Source organism: Antrostomus carolinensis, unplaced genomic scaffold (assembly GCF_000700745.2).
Source record: "Antrostomus carolinensis isolate BGI_N321 unplaced genomic scaffold, ASM70074v2 scaffold12443, whole genome shotgun sequence".
Classification (NCBI taxonomy): domain Eukaryota; kingdom Metazoa; phylum Chordata; class Aves; order Caprimulgiformes; family Caprimulgidae; genus Antrostomus; species Antrostomus carolinensis.
In genome coordinates, this window is record NW_010305907.1 from 20,106 (window position 1) to 36,731 (window position 16,626).

Consider the following 16,626-nt stretch of genomic DNA (forward strand, 5'->3'; position numbering starts at 1 on the left):
CTATGTGATGGTATCCTGTTGGACAGAGGCCAGCACAGGTGATGAGTAGAGTCCTGGCACAGATTTGATGTGCTCAGTGCCAGGGATTTCTCAGACCTCTAGAAGCTGCTGTGACAAGGATTTCCCCTCTCCAGATCAATAACTGATCCTGAGCCAGCAGCCTGGGGTTAAATTGTGAACGTGTCAATGCCTCATGGTACTTCTGAGACCAAGGTGCTTTGATTCTTGGTACTCAACACAATTACCTGAATATTCAGGGAGGAAAGCAGATGTGGGAGGGAAGACAGGAAGGTTAGGATGCTGGAGGTCTTTGGAGGAAAAGATGGGAACTTCTGCATTAGTTAAAAAAGCCAGGGCTTCAGTGAAAAGATATCTTGACTTTGACCATGTTGGTTAATCAGAAGAAATCCAGTCCCCTGACTCTGCCCACTGGAAAGGTTACCAGACTTTCCTTTTTAAATGTAAGAGTGGGCTTTGAAACCCTCCACGTCTCATGTGGCCCTGGAGCTGTACTCGGAGTGGAGGCACAGAGCTGTGAATATCTCAGCATGGTATTTGTGTGTCAACAGAGTCCTCCATGCACTTCTGTGCTGGGCTCAAAGTTGTCTTCTGTTGCATGTTTTACCTTCACTTCTGGCTTCCATGGCACTTTTGCCTGGTCTTCCACGTAAATCAGCAGATCACACACAGTTGACTGCTTTTGGCCAAGCAGCAAAATTGCCCCCTGCCCCCCCGTCCCCCCCCCCCCCCCCCGTTTTTTTTTGGTCTTGGCTTGTTTTTAAACATAGATTGGCAGTAGGGAGGAAACTGATTTAGGGGTTGTCTGAACTGTGCCTTAAAGCTATAGTTCTAGAATCTATAGCAGTTGTTTAGTTCTTGTTTCTTTCTCTCCACACCCATATGTACCATTTGAACAAGGTTTATGTAGCAAGACATGGAAATTTTCACTTCTAGATGTATAGGTGCATGGGTGCCCTGCACCCCACCCAAAGAAGCCAGAACAAGGATGGCATGTTGTAGAAGTCCCACCTCCACCCTCCAAGGCCCAGCATCATGCGTAGGTTTTGTGTTCATTCTCAGCACACAGTTGAAGGTCATTCTACAAGTAGGCTGTGCTCTCTGAGCTTGGAGCACTTCCATGTCTTGACAAGCAAATTGTCTCCATATAACCATGTATTAATTCTCTACAGTTTGGTATTAATTAACAGCTGCAGCTCCTTGCAGCAGGGAAAATTATATGCAGGCTTGATCAGTGCAGAACCACACTCCTGGTTAAAGGAGCAGCACAGAAGTTGTCGTGGTCAGTTGGTCAGTGAAAACTGGAGGAGGCAAAACTCAGGAGTGGATGGGAGGGAGGTTGGCTTACACATAGGTAGCCCTGAATATTGTGCAGGGGAGCTATCCTGTTTCTTCTAAAGCTCTGGCCAAAAGTGAAGTGGGTCAAAGCTGGTTTTTTTTCATGTTGGTGACTATTAGTTCCCAGACACAGTTAGGTCTGCCAAAGCAGTTGAGGGATGGCATGCTGTCAATGCATTTTTTTCTGACCTGTAGACCCCCTCTGCTCTCTAGCATTGATAAAAATGTATGAAAGAAATGGTGGCCCTCCCCCCCAAAGAACAAGAGGCTCATCACTGGCAGTTTTGTTTTGGCAAAGGCACTTTTGCGAGGGATGAGGAGGAGTCTCTCCCAGTGGGCAATAAAGAACCTCCAACTGTGTGGTTTCCAGGCCTGTGTGCAGCTGGCTTTTTAAACCAACCAGTAATTTGAGTTCTGGTGCTTCTTCGGACTGCCCTGAGGCTGTTCTAGTGCCAGCAAAGCATGCTGCTCCCTCTGCCAGGCTCCTCTGCCAAGTGTTGTGTCCTCCACTCAGGGCTTTGGGTCTCCTGTGGGCTGGCAGCCAGAAGGGTGACTAGGAAGTACACTAGGGTGAGTGTAGGCCTCTGAGGGTGCAAAAAGCCCTGGTTAGCCTGCAGGCTAGCTCTGATGAACAGATACTTTCTGTTTACCCAGTTGCCTCCAGCTCCTCCTGATTTTAATTTGCTTTTATTTTTAATTTTATTTTTGATGCACTGAACCTTAATTCTGAATCCCCCTTCAAGAAGGCAGCATGAGCCACCATGCTTCTTGCTTCCCTGCAGGGGAAATACAGAGGAATTATGTCGGGAGAGGGGGCGAGGAAGGTCTTGTTGAAGGGAATGTTTATGTACATTAATTGCACAAGGTATTGTTATTAGGCTGCCTATCATTTTGTGTTGACTTCTCTGCTTTCATTGTTGCCATTACCAATACAGCCCCTTTAGTTAACAACAGTGTTTGTTTTCTTTGCTTCCCACAGAATTCTGGCCAACAGTGTGTGTTAGCGTGGAGACAGAGAAATGCCTTGCACAGTTCCATTTTTAAGCCCTTTTAAATGCTTTCCTGGCAAGCAGAGCACACCCAGGGCCATCTAGCGTACGTCACTAGATCAGAATGAAAGGGGACAGTCTCCAGCACTCCTCTGCAGCACATGCCATGATCCTTCCCACTTGAAGCAAACACTCGAGTAGATTCCAGGTTACAACAGACCAATAACCCTCTGTTGAGACCTCGGTGACCAGGGATGTGAAGTACCTAACGCAGTCTAGGCTTACTATGGTGCAAAGTGTGCCAGCAGGGAGATGGTAGGATGAGAAGAAAGCAGTGGCTGAGAGACATGTAAGACAAGAGGAAAAAAAAGAAAAACGGGAAGTTACAAGGTCAAATTGTTTTATTTAAAGCCCTGCAGAGGCACTTCCATCCCTAGCAGTTCACAGTAAATTATCTTCTGCAAGTGTTGATTCTCAGAGGCACAAAATGGCTACCAAGCTCTGATGTACTGGAGAGGTAGGCAGATCTTCTCAAAGACCAAGCACCCAGATCTCAACCTGGATGCATCCTGCTTGCAGAAAGAGAGATACCTACCTCCCATCTGTTTCTGTGGAGGTAGGGTTCCTTTGGTCCTGTAAGTCAGGGTGGAGGAGGAAACATCTTTGTTTATAGCTCAGCTCTGGGCACACGTGGAGTCTTTAGGTCACAATACCCAAGTTACCCTTTGATCCAAAGAGCCTGGTGTCCCTTCAGCCTATGGCCGAGTCACAGGAACCAAGAACGTGGCAGGTATTCTGATGGGGCTGGTCAGGGAGCACTTGGCTGCAACCACAGAGGTCCTCTTCAAAAGGGAAAATGTGTTGCCTTCCTGCATCAGGCTGGATGGTCTTGACTGCATATTGGGTAGGACAGCACCACCTTGAGCTCTGCTTGACCTGACTGCAATTTGCAGGTGTGCTGTGATTTCTGGTTTGTCTCCTGTCCCCCTCAGTTCTGAGGTAAAAGCTTCCCTACAATGAGGCTCGGAGAGGATAAACAAGAATGGCAATTTGAAATGCTGATCCTCACCCTTGGGGGAGGCACAGTGGTGAGAGGAGGAAAAGCTCCTTCTAGGAGAGTCATTTGGTCAGCAGGGTGAATTCTTGAGTGCAATCACATCGTCCAGCAGGCGTAAATAAGAGCAATCAGCAACCCTGTAGCCACAGCAAGGGCAGCATTCTTGCGATTTTCCTTGCGAAGCGCACTCAGTTCTTTCTCTGGGAAGCAAACAAAAGCCTTGCTTGTGAATGTTCTTCATGTTGCAGCTCCATCTCCCTTCAAAACCGTCTTAAAAGCACAATGCTACCCTTGGCCACAGGGAAACTCTTTTGGGATCAGTATGCAAAGCTGCCAATTACAAGATGTGCTGAACAGGAAGTAAACTAGCAGGAACACTTTCACTTGCTACCTCTCATCCTGGCAATCTCAGTAGCTGTGCTTGGGAATACTTCGGTGCCAGACCAGTTCCTGTTTGCAAATGACCTTGTTCTAGGACCATACAAAGGACAGAATGGGTCATTAGAACAACTACTTGTTCCCTAAGAGAATTAAGAAAAGAGGGTAGAGAGCTATTTTTACTGTCTTCTAGACATAACAGCCTGGTACCTTCTCCTAGTGCTTCAATTTACTTAAATACAACTGTGGCTGCCTTTGAATATTTGCAGAATCTGGGTTTCCTCGTGCCCCAGAAGGATGAGTGTGCAACAGCCTGAACACTCATTCTGTTTGGGTGTGCAGCTTTGTAGAGATGGATCACTTTCCCTTGCCCTGGTTTACCAAAGAACGCAGATGCAGAGAGAGGAAGGAAGTGGCTACCAAAAGTATGGAGTCCTACTGATCTCCATTTCTGTTCCATTCCCTTTACCACAGCTAAGAACCCCATTCTCACTAGTTCTGTTCCACAAGGCTTTGCTGGATGGTAGAGGCAAGAAGTGAGGCCTACAGCACTGCACACTGCATGGCCAAATGGCAATAATTACTTTGCAGGACAAGGTTTGGTGCAGGCTGTCTCCAGGGCCACAGTGCCCTTGCTGCTGAAGTCAGCTGCAGTGACCACACAGGTTACTGCTGTTACAGTTTGCACTAGCAGCCTCCAGTGGAAATGCCTTGGTGCTGGTATCAAGAGGCTTTTAGCTGTTCTTTCTTCATGTAGTACAAGCATTCTCATGCAACCACAGGGCAAACTGCTTGAATCTGCAGGGCTACAGAAGAGGTGGTGGGGGCAGGAGGTCACATAACCCCAAGCATAGCAGTGCCAGCTTAAACTGATGGAGCAATGCCCTTGTCAGCAACTGCAGTTCATGGCCTCAAGTGCATCAGCTGGAATAAGAGATTTAATCAGGGGCTATAGCAGTGATCTAAAAAGCCTGTGTCTGCATGGGCTGTCTGTTCTGTTCCAGGAGGAGCAGCCATCACCATTAGGTGAGGCTGTTGCTGCTGTCTGAGCAGCCTGTCGCTGGCTCTGCTGATGACAGCAGTGATGGCTGACTGCTGGTAAAAGGGTGGCAGTGATGTGATGTGCAGAGTCTTCTGCTCTCTCTAGTGGTAGGCCCTTAGGGAACAGCTTTGAATCTTTAAAATAACTGTTAGTCTTCTGGAAACAGACCTTTAACATGAGTTAAAATTACAAATTTTCTGGCCATACCCCAGTTTCCAACTCTCCAGGCCTAAAAGAACACTTGTGCTGCTTTCCCTTCTGTGAGCTCTCATGCTTGCACTGCTGCAGAGTGCTCTCAAGCAGTTAACCTGCTGATCAACACCGGGAGCCTCAAGACACAGAAAGCAGCATCCCTAATGGAATGGAAGTGCTGTCAAATGTGTGGTAGCTCAGAGGAACTCTCATTTTAACTGTCTATAGCAGGGCTTACAGCAAGGAACAATCCTGGCTCTCTGAACTGCAGGTAGCACATCAGTGTGAATCCCTATGCTTGTGTGCTGAGTGGCCCTAGAAGCTGATGCAGTGAGAAGCTTCCCCAAGGAAGGTGTACTTTGCTACACTCCAGAAAGCACTTGCTGGGTTGCTTAGCAAGCTTCTATTAAAAAAGAAAAGGAAAAAAAAAGAAGGTGAGGGGGGATGTTAGAAGCCACTCAAGTCAATCTGTTGGTTAACATTATCTAAAGGCTGGTAACCAGGGGCATGTGAAAGGCACATCTTTCCCCCCTCATTAGCTGATGCTTATTTTTTTTTCCCTATGATAGCACAGCTCAAGCAAGAGGATCCAGACTCCTATTAAAATACACTGAGTAGATTTCCCTCTAGATCCCCTTGGTTGAACCTAAATTCAAAGGCAGAAGTCAGAGGTGGCAGGAGCTTGCAGACAAAGCTAAGTTGCAGCACTGATCCCATCCAGCCCAGAGGGACCATTTTTAATGAAGCTCTTACCATAGTTGTCAGCTTTGGTCATTAGCAAGTTTCTCTCTCTCTCCAGTGACTTTCTGTAATGAGAAGAGTAGTTCATTACCTGCGAGGCACAACACAGCCTATTTTTTTTTGCTTATATGATGGAAGAGAGACTGTCCCACTGCCAGGGATGTCTGCTCCCAGAATAAGCCCCTCACCCTTCACTCTGGAGAGGTGACAGTTCAGAAACCCCCGGCTGTGCAAGAGAACAGATAACAGCAGTTTTAGATTATTTTTTCCTTCCCCCAAGCTGCTTCATCTCAGGACAGTGTCACTGTACACAAGCAGGATAGAAAGGGGTCTGTGTGACAGAGCCCCCTACTCTGTTCCCCATGGTGGGGTAGAAAGTTCTGTGATGGCTATGGGATGGGGTAGGGTCTCTGCAGGATCCTTCCCCTCCAGCACATCTGTCTGAGTGCTAGAATGATAATTCTTCTCACTGATTGAAGCTGGGATCCCTTTGTTAGAGGTATTTGATTTACACAAATTGGTCAACTCAAGGAAACAAGCTGAATCCAAACCCAGTAACAACCAGTTAAACAATCTGTTATTAGACTGAAGACTCGGGATAATAACAATAGAGTAAGTCAGGCCAACCCAGCCCTTGTCTTAAACTGCACAAGATGATTAATTAATACACAGTTTAAAATATAAATGCAAAACAAATTGCCTGAAAGCAGCAGTGTTCCCATTGTGGCTTGTGAGGCTGTGGTCACTCCTTTCAGACTGTGTGCATATAAATAAAAGCATGCACTAACAAATTATCTCCTGGTTCAAAGCAGACAGAGAAGGCAGTAAGTGTAACAGAGTTTGTTTTCCCCCTTGGGGCAGAGCAAGAACCTGTAGGCGGAAAGAGATCCAAATCTATGTGTACAGCTAGTTAAGTAAGGGATGGCAAGAAAGCAAGCCATGTCAGAACAGCCAAAGAGGAAAGGGCTCTTAAAGGCAGCTGGGGAAAGGTGATGTGGAATGCAGCCAGGAGGAAGTGAGAAAAGTTTACCAACATGACTGGGCTGCTACTTAGAAACTTGCCTTGTGAAGAGAGTCAAGGGAAGAGACCTTGAGAATGACACATGAAGAAACCATGACAACTGACCTTCAAAATGGGAAAGCAGAGCTCTCCTTAGTGTACTACTCCCTGAATCAGTAATTTGATCATGGTACTTTCCTCCAGGGTTTTCAAATGGTCTGGATTAGGGCAACAGAATTCCTGTTTCCATCTCTACACAAGTTGTAAAATTCAGGAGAGGCCCCAGGAATCCCTAATCCTAATTCTTTGCTCTAGGCCCTATACTTCAGAGAGAAATCATACAAATATATTTCATCCTGTCAAGTTACCACAACTGTAGGTTGGTTGTTGGCCACCTCAGTAGCAGATAAAGAATACAGACAGTAAGCATAAGAAGAATAATTTAGGCCTAGATGAAGGACTGGTGAGGTGAGGAGCCAGTGAGCTGAGGGACAGTAGGAGACAGGACCCTGTCCAAATATGTATGGGGATATGAAACCCCAGTAAAGGAGGAGGAAAGAGAGAGGCTGGCTCAAGGAATGACAGATAGAGCAAAATAACAGTGGAAAGGAAGAACAAAGAAGATAACCTGAGGCTGGTAAATATCAGGGTGTGGAGATGCCACCACTGCTAGGGGATCACTTCTAACTGGGTTCTGTAGGACAGTACTGTAGAGCAGCCACCAGGACCAGCAGGGCTGCTCCCTGGGCCTACAATTGACCTTCCCAGCCTTTCTGCCAGGAGCAGAGCAATGAGATGCTGGTGACTGGAAGAATGCCTTCAAGCAGACAGATCTGAGAATCAACTGGGAGATCCAGGATCTCTTGCTTCCTACTCTAGAGAAACAGCAGGTTTTGCCTGTCTCTGATACAAAATCCCCGTCAAAGTCCTTGCTTGAGTCTCAGCTCTGGAAGCCTACCGTTCTCTTCTATGTCAGTGACAGATTTCTGGGGAATTGTCCCTCATCCCTTTCCCATGGAAGCCCATGTGTCACTGCATTCCTACATCCAGGCACATTTGCAACACAGGCCCAGATAGGGTCATTTCCCTCAGCCCCTCTCCCAGTTGCATCCCAGCCTGGTTTGGCCCTCAGTAGTAGCTGCTGCACATCTCCCCTGACTGAACTTGGGCAGTTTTGGCAAGGCTCGAGCAGCAGCGTGCACTGAGCCTCTGCCAGACTCACAGAGCTGTTTACTAGCAAGCCAGAAGCCAGCCCTGCAAATGAACTGGCAAGTTCTGTGCACTGCTTGGCTGGTTGTGGTGCAGGTTGGAGTGAGACTGTTAATAAGATGAAGCTCTCTCCATAGATCAATGAACTTCTCACCCTGGCATGTTCCCCATGTAAGCTCCAAGCTGAGGGAAGAGAGTCTTGTCACTGGAAACCACATTCCCATACCCTCACGAGCCCTTGCTCAGTACTACCCAGGATGATAGCCAGCTGAAGCACACAGCCACAGCTGTGAAAGGACATGATCACCAATACCTTCCTTCAGGGCTGAGCTTCTCCCTGCGCAGTTTAAGATCCACCTCCTCCATGCTCTGCCTGCAGCGCGCCAGCTTTTCCTCCAGTCCATCAATCTGAAAAACACCACACCAGTCACTGTCGTTTCCTCTCCCAGCGAACAGGGATCCATCCCCACTCAGATGGGAAGGCTAGCAGCTCAGCTACTCCACCTCCTTCCTTCCCAAATGAAGAGAGGAACAGCCCCAGGTCTGCACAGAGTGCCACCACCTCTTAGATCAGCCTGTATTACAGCCCAGGCAACTGTGACCCTGTAATCCCAGACACAGCCAGACCAGCTCGAACACTCCCACTGTGTGGCTGGCCAGCACCGTTTGCCAAGATCCGATCTTGTTTCAGCCTCTTCTAGTTTCTTTACATGTGGCTCCACAAAGATGAAATCTAAAGCACCTTTACACATTTAACAGAGGATAAAATGAGAGAGACTGGCCTTGGCCAAAGCCTGAGGGACAAGGTCTTGGTTTAGTGCTGCAAACAGATGCAGAAGTTCATGGGATGTGACTACAAAGCACCCTCAGCTGTCTGCTTGGGTGAAGAGGGGACAAAGGGGAAACACTGATACCTGCTATCACTTTTAGTCAACTAAATCTACAACAGCAACAGCAGTCTGCACAGCATGCTCAACAGAGCATTCACTGCCACCCCCACACCTTCAACCTCCACCAAGTTTTGTCAGCAGCATGTTCCCATGAAGAAGAACACCGGTCATCTCTTTGTCTCCTGGTCAGGTTTTCTAACAGCAACCCCCCCACTGTGTCTTCCTGTGGAGGGGAGTAACTGTGGATAAGTACCAGAGGGTTGATCTACTTGTGTGCAAATGGATTGCCCAGGAGGGAATCCCACCACAGACAACAGTTCTTCTGGGAATCGTTCCTCTTTTCTGCCTGGCAACCAGAGTGTAGACATCTTTAGGAAAAACTCTTTCAGGTCTGCTTCCAGCAGGGAAACAATGGGACTAATCAGATCATATGAACACAACATCCTAGCCTGAAAGAAAACGGCCTGGGTGCCCTGAGGTGGCAATGACCTCTCTTTTTAGCTACTTAACACAACACTCCTGCTGTGTCTTGTTCCCTAAGCAAGGCCAAGGCCAGCTAGATGGCTGCCACCATGGCCTCTCTGTGGTGGGAGCCTTCACAAACCAGAAGCTAAGAGGCAGCACAGTCCCAGGTAAAGCACTGAGGTGGAATGAGACACAAGATACCTGGACATCAGCCTCAGAGGCGTCCCACAGCACAAACGCTCCCATGAACAGTGTTACAGGAAACAAACTCAAAGGTAGTGATCCCTATTTATTACTGCTCGGGGGATCAGCTCCATTCTGAGCTCGTTAGCAACCTCACACCTTCTGCTCATCAAAGGCAGGCAAGTGTTAGAAATAAGCAGGATGGGAGAAGAGGCTCAATGTAAAAGGGAGAACAAAGCAGACTGCAAAAAGGAGTTTAGCCAGTCAGCTAATGCACTGGGTCTCCGTGGCAGGGTTCTGGTAGCAGGGGGGCTACAGGGGTGGCTCCTGTGGGAAGTTGCTAGAAGCTTCCCCTATGTCTGACGGGCGATGCCAATCAGCTCCAAACAGACCTGCTGCTGGCCAAGGCTGACCCCATCAGTAACGGTGGTAGCATCTCTGTGATAAGATATTTAAGAAGGGGGGGAAAAAAAGCCCTGCACAACAGCAATTGCAGTGGGAGAGAAGAGTGAGAATGTGTGGGAGCAACAACTCTGCAGACACTGAGGTCAGTGAAGAAAGAGGGGGAAGCGGTGCTCCAGGTGCTTCCCCTGCAGCCCGTGGTGAAGACCATGGTGAGGCAGGCTGCCCCCCTGCAGCCCATGGACATTAACACTGGAGCAGATGACCACCTGCAGCCCGTGGAGGACACCTCACTGGAATAGGTGAGAGCCCAAAGGAGGCTGTGACCCAGTGGGAAGCGTGCCCTGGAGCAGGCTCCTTGCAGGACTTGTGACCCTGTGGGGCACCCATGCTGGAGCAGTCTGTTCCTGAAGGACTGCACCCCACGCTGGAGCAGTTTTGTGAAGAACTGCAGCTCATGGGAAGGACTCACATCAGAGAAGTCCATGGAGGACTGTCTCCTGTGGGAGGGACCCTACACTGGAGCAGTGAGGAGTCCTGCCCCTGGGGAGGAAGGAGTGGCAGAGACAACGTGTGATGTGATGAGCTGTTTGCAACCCCCATTCCCTTGTGCTGCCGGTGGGGAGGAGGTAGAGAGCTTGGGAGTAAAGTTAAGTCCAGGAAAAAGGGAGGGTTAGGGGGAAGCTGTTTTTAAGATTTGGGTTTATTTCTCATTATCCTATTCTGATTTGATAGGTAATAAATTAAATTACTTTTCCCCCAAGTCAAGTCTGTTTTGCCCATGACAGTAATTGCTGAGTGATCTCTCTGTCCTTATCTCAACCCACAAGTATTTCATTATATTTTCTCTCCCCTGTCCAGCTGAGAAGGGGAGTGACAGAGCAGCTCTGGTGGGCATCAGGCATCCAACCAACAGCAACCCCCCCACAGCTCAACAGCCTCCCTGCAAGGAGCACAGGAGAGCTGTGGTGGGGGCCACATAGAGCCAGGCTCAAATAACCTTTGCATCTCACCAGACAGCAATTTCAAAGTCCCTTGTTATAGGCAGCTCTGCCGGGGCTGTTGAGATGCCACGCTCCCCAGAGGCACCTGCACAGCTTCCCCCGAGCCCAAGGGGAGCACCAAGGCACATCACCTGATCCCACAGCACAGGGAATGGTGCTTCTGTGTTCGACAATGCTTGGGTTTTGCTGGATGGGGACACAGATGTTTTTGAAGCATGTTAGCTGAAAATGCATTTGGTTAGGGCAAAGATAATTATCCTCCTCCATACCCAGCTGTGCCAGTTAAGAATGTTAACTCCAGCTGCTTATCACTGTCTGTCACCCACTACAGCTCAGTCAGCAGGATGCATTATCCCAGTCTGCTTCAGAGCCAACCAAGGGCTTCACCCAAATCAGCTCTGACCACGCTAATCAGCAAGTTAATTTAATGGCAGAGGACAGCAGAGTGGAGGTGGGGTGTCTGTCGAGTCCCATTTAAGAATGACCATCTCCCTCACCAGTTCCTACCTACCATTTGCAAGTAACTGTGTCTCTGAGCCCTTATCTGTTGGAAACCCTCACATACACACACAAGCAAGAGGTACTTCACCATGTGTTACCTTGGCTCCTCCTTGCCTAGTAAACTTATTACAATGCACCCTGTCTTCTCTGGAAACACATTCAAAAATCATGTTAAATAATACAATTTAATGAGAGTTTTGGTTAGCCAGCTGCCAAGCCCACCACTAAATTATCAATGCCATTGCATTTCCTATCCTCTCCTCCAGCACTGCTCCTCCTGCTCAGTTTGCAGTTGCTCTCACTAGGACATTCTCTGCCCATACTTCCGTCATTTCACGAGACATAACAAGGATATTCTGCCCAATGCTGCCAATGCTTTTACTTTCTGCTGACTAAAAATCTCTAGATTCCACATAATACTTTAAAAGTTTCAAGTAGTTTTACTGCTCTTAAATCAAAACCAAAGTTTAGGTCCCCTGCTGGAGAGCAATAATTTGCTAATAAACCACATGCCCTAGAACTGCACCATCAGCTTTGCTGAGCTGGGGGAACAAGGGACAGAAAATAATCAAAAAATAAAAAAAGCAGGGAAGGAGGAACAGATTGCTGAATGAACAAAATATTTTTCCTCCAGAATCTATTTCTTTGTTTTAAAGCTAGTTTAAGGTTGTAAGGAAGGTTGAGAGTGAGGATTCCCAGATGTTATCGATTTACTGTGCTTCAGTTTCCCCACTTGTAAATTAGAACAATACCATCTGCTTCAATTACACAAGGAGCCTCAGACACCAACCAAAACCATGGGCAAGAGCACTACCTTGAGATGCCAGTGCCACTGCCCCATTTGGGATCTCTTCCTGCAAGTCAGAAGTCTCTCAGCAGCTCAGTCATCCAAGTAACTCTTCACTGCAGGGCAAAGGAAAGAGAGAAATAGAAAATAAGCACAGGGAGAATCAGAGCAACGCCTGGGTATTACTGATCACTCTCTGGGCTGCTGAGGAAACTCCCAGGGGGGATGTAGCCTGTAAAGCTGTAGCACAAGAGAACCTGTAGAGCTTTGTCATAATCCCCTGCAGCAGCTCTCCATCCAGGAGAGCAATCCTAGAAGCAGGTGCACATCTGAGCTTGTTGTAGATGGAAACCTTCCCCCCCTACTAACTAAAACACAAGAAGGTTACTGGGCTATGTACCCAGGCCTGCTGGAGGCCTGCATAAAAACCAAGAGCTGAGCTCACTCAGCTGAACCATCACTGCGCTTCACACTGGCTTCTCTTTTAGTGGCAATCTCAGCACAGTGGCTTCTAAATGGGAAAGATGAACCCTTGCTCCTCCTGGCTCTCCTTTCCGTGAGAGGGATCCTCTGGGACAGGGATGAAGTGCAGCATGTAGAAAGCTCCCATGACAACTCCCTGTTTTCACATGGCCTGTAGCAGGGACACAGGCCTTCCCTTCCAGCAGCACCTTTCAGCAGTGTCAGTTCAAAGGGGCAAGTGAAACAGGTGCTTCAGATCCAGGCAGCAGCTCGGGGCACACAGAGCTGCCCTTCTGCTCCCCAAGAGCCACTCCTGAAAGTCAAGTCACGGCAGCTTTGGATGCACACAGGGATCTAAGGCTAGATGCCTCCATTGCTCCACAAGGTATGACAAGACACTGAGCCATTTTTGTTGAATTCTGGCAACAGTTGCTTGCAATCTGGAGACCTTTTTAAACCAGAGAGACCTGGAACGGATTTAAATTCAAACTGACTTACATGCTTATTACAAATCTCATTTGTTGGGACCATCTTGGGCAGGGAGCCCGAAATGGCTCACAAAAAGGCAGAGACAAATAGAAAAGAGAGAAAGAAGCAGCGTTGCTTACAGAGTTGAGCTGGATCCTTTTAAATACATTTTGTAATGAATTAATAAAAGCTTTCTTTCCAGCAGAAAGGCTAAAAGCGCTTTTCAAGAACTGGCATCCACCCTCCACTTTTATGAATTCCCTAATTAAGATACTGGCAAGGAGCCATATCACACATACGTCGACATCCAACAGCGTTAGGTAATGAGGTTTTCGTCTTCTGACCCTCATAAAGCAGATCAAAGCCAACTGAAGAGGTGGAGGCAAATTAAAAAAAAACCTTCCCCCAGCAGTCTTCTCGTGCCTTGTCACCTGCCAGCACACTTGAGCAGTTCTTTTCACAGAAGAATTAGTGGTTCCTGCATCTACAAATTTGGCTGGGTTATTAAAATCAGTCCAGCAGAGATGAGGTTTGTTTAAATTCAAATGCTAACTTGCAGTTCATGGACACACTGCCATTTTCACCATGCTCTTGGAATCATTTTGCACGTTGCCAAAGCATTTTGCTGCGCCCACGGTGTGCTTGGAAGTATTTACCAGGTAAGCTACAACACAATAGAGGATGATCCACCAGCAAAGTCAAAGACAAATCCTGCAGATCACCTCTCTGTATTGGTGAAGGAGAAAGGGCTGGACCCTGCCTGCATCTCCCCCTCCAGCCTTGCAGAGACTGTGCAGATAGTCCTCCTGCCCTCCCTCAGCTCAGACCAGCGGCTTTGCAGGACAGCACACAGAGGTGACCACACAGAGGTGACCGCACGGCACCACCCACAGCTTTTTGAAAAGTCCTGTAAGAACAGCTTTACTGAGCAAAGACTGCATTGGCCTTTCCCCTGTTCTTTATGCTCCTGCGCAGACGCTGATCAGCCCCTGCCTTTGACAGAAGCAGCACACACGCAACAATACTTTCTCCAAACACCCACTTGACATTTTGCAGCTCAGGCACTGCCTGAGTACAGGGTGTTCTCTTTGCATTTAATGGCCCCACTTTTTTGCTTCCATGAATTATTTTCCAGTTGCTGTCTGAGCCACAAGTATCTTTTTGAGGGCTACAACATCCTGTGGCAAGGAGCTTCACAGCACAGCCATAGGTTATGGGAGGACCAAGAACTCCTGTTTGTTCTAAGCTCGTCAGCTGCTAGTTTCATCTGATAGCCCTGATTTTGTATTGACAGTGAATGTTCATTCTCTGTTTAAAATTACAAATAGCATACAGAGGATACAGACCTGTACTGGGTCCCCTTGCAGTCATGTTTTCAAGCTTAAAAGGACCTGGTATGCTTAGTTGTTTCTTGCATAGAAGTTTTCCACACTTTGATCATCCTTATCATTCTCTTAAACTCATTCAATTTTCACTATTTTGCTACAAAATAGACCAGTCTTCCCAGTTTCATTTTCCTGATGGGTTTCATCAAGAAAGTTCTGTGCAGCTCAGCTTTGCCAATGGGGCTGCCTGCTGAAAGTCTACAGAGCTATATGAAAGGAGAAGCGGGATGAGTTTAACCACCATTGCATTATGGAGACACATTTATATCAGTTTAAACCAGGTCATATCAATTACACCTGCAATTTGTAAATGCAAGATAATCTGATAAGTATCCATACAGAAAATTGCATTCATTTAGCATCATGACTTCTGTTAAACAAATATGACTCTGCCTACATTAGGCCTTTCAAAGCTAGCCATGCATCACATCATACTAAGGCTCATTTGGAAAGTTTTCTTTACAATCATAACAGCTCAGAAGGTAATACTGAATCAAATGAAACTTTAAATTATAAAATCAGTACCTTGGTTGTCATGTGTTTCTGACATCTGAAACAGCTCTTTCTTCCTCTGTCTTAAAGGGATTTTGTTTTCCTCCTCCCTAACTTCTATTCAGTACCATTCTCATCACTGAAAGGGGAAGGATTTTATCTTTTAGTAGTATCTTCACACTGAGAGGCTAAGTTTTCATTGCTAACACACTGAAGAAGAGTAGTTCTACAGTCCTTTCAAAAGTAGTGTGTTCTACTATGACAACTTCTAAAAAAAACCCTAAATCTAATTGTACAAATTTGCTGTGGCAGCTAAAATCAGCTCCTTTTCATTCTCTGACCAGCAGGTCCTTGACAGGTTCACCCTTTTTACCATCTCTCCTTTTGTAAGACCCTCAAACTCTCAACTATCCTTATCTGTCACACCTCAAACAACAACCACCAAAAATTCATTATTTCAACATTCCCCACTAGGCTCACTGAAGAAAAGCTTAGACAGCCAACACACTCCCCTCTGGACTCCCTTTGGTGGTTATATTTTATATATAACCACCAAAGGGAGGTTTTTTATATAGAAAACCTCCCTTTCTATTTTATATAGAAAACCAGAAATGTTTGGTTTTCTAAGGAAAACCTAACTAGATGAAACAGACCAGAAAACTACTATAAACTGAACTCTCATTCATATCACACAGTAGGACACTGACGTTTATGTTACTTGGTCATAGCATGTATGGCAAGCCCCAAGTTCTTTCCCTGGCCTTTCCACCCTGGCTATCTTGGTCTGTTGTGCATATGCTCATCTGAAAGACTTAGGGACAGAGAAGTGACCAGTGAGATTCACTGTACCAGTTCTGCCCCATTTCAGCCATGGGGAAGAACTGGTTCATTTGTTAGGAAGGTTCAGGCTTTTGCTGTCCCCAAGTATCCACAACTCACAGACTCAAACTATGGGCTCTCCACTGCCTCCTCCAAGTCAGTCCAGATTGCACTATTCAGTGCAGGAGCCAGAATGAAGTATCCTTCAGAAAGACCTTAACTAACAGGCCTCAGTTTGTTAATACAAATACAAAGCTTAAACAGAGCCTACCAGCAGCCCTCCTGCCACCCATAGAATCATTAAGGTTGAAAAAGACCTCTAAGATCATCCAGTCCAACCATCAACTCATCACCTCCGTGCCCACTAAACCATGTCCCCAAGTGCTACATCTACACGCTTCTTGGACACCTCCAGGGATGGTGACCCCACCACTGCCTTGGGCAGCCTGTTCCAATGTCTGACCACTCTTGTGGAGAAGAAATTATCTTAATATCCAACCTGAACCTCCCCTCGTGTAGCCTGATGCCGTTACCTCTCATGCTCAGGGGATCACAAACCACCCAACAATAAAGAGGCAGCTTTAGAAGGAAGGCGTGCTCTTAAAACCCCATCTCCTCCTCTCCTTGCTGGGAGGCACAGGCACTCCGGGTGCTGGTGTACAGCCGGGCTCCTCAGGGCAGCCCGTGCCCAGCACGCCGCTGACTTTCACCACAGCCTTGCTCGCTCCCTCAGTCGAAGGCCTGGGGCAGAGGACGGGGCACCCAGCTCTCCGCTGGCGGGAGGGCCAGGCGCAGGCAGCCGTG

General features: G+C 47.3%; 1 protein-coding gene across 1 annotated transcript; it reads right to left on the reverse strand.

The window, feature by feature from the left end:
* Positions 1-3,498: 3,498 nt before the first annotated feature.
* Positions 3,499-12,297, reverse strand: CCDC167 (coiled-coil domain containing 167). The gene is given in 4 exon segments (XM_010164931.2): positions 3,499-3,602; positions 5,768-5,820; positions 8,278-8,376; positions 12,248-12,297. Coding segments are annotated over 4 exon segments (306 nt in total).
* Between the last annotated feature and the right edge of the window lie 4,329 nt (positions 12,298-16,626).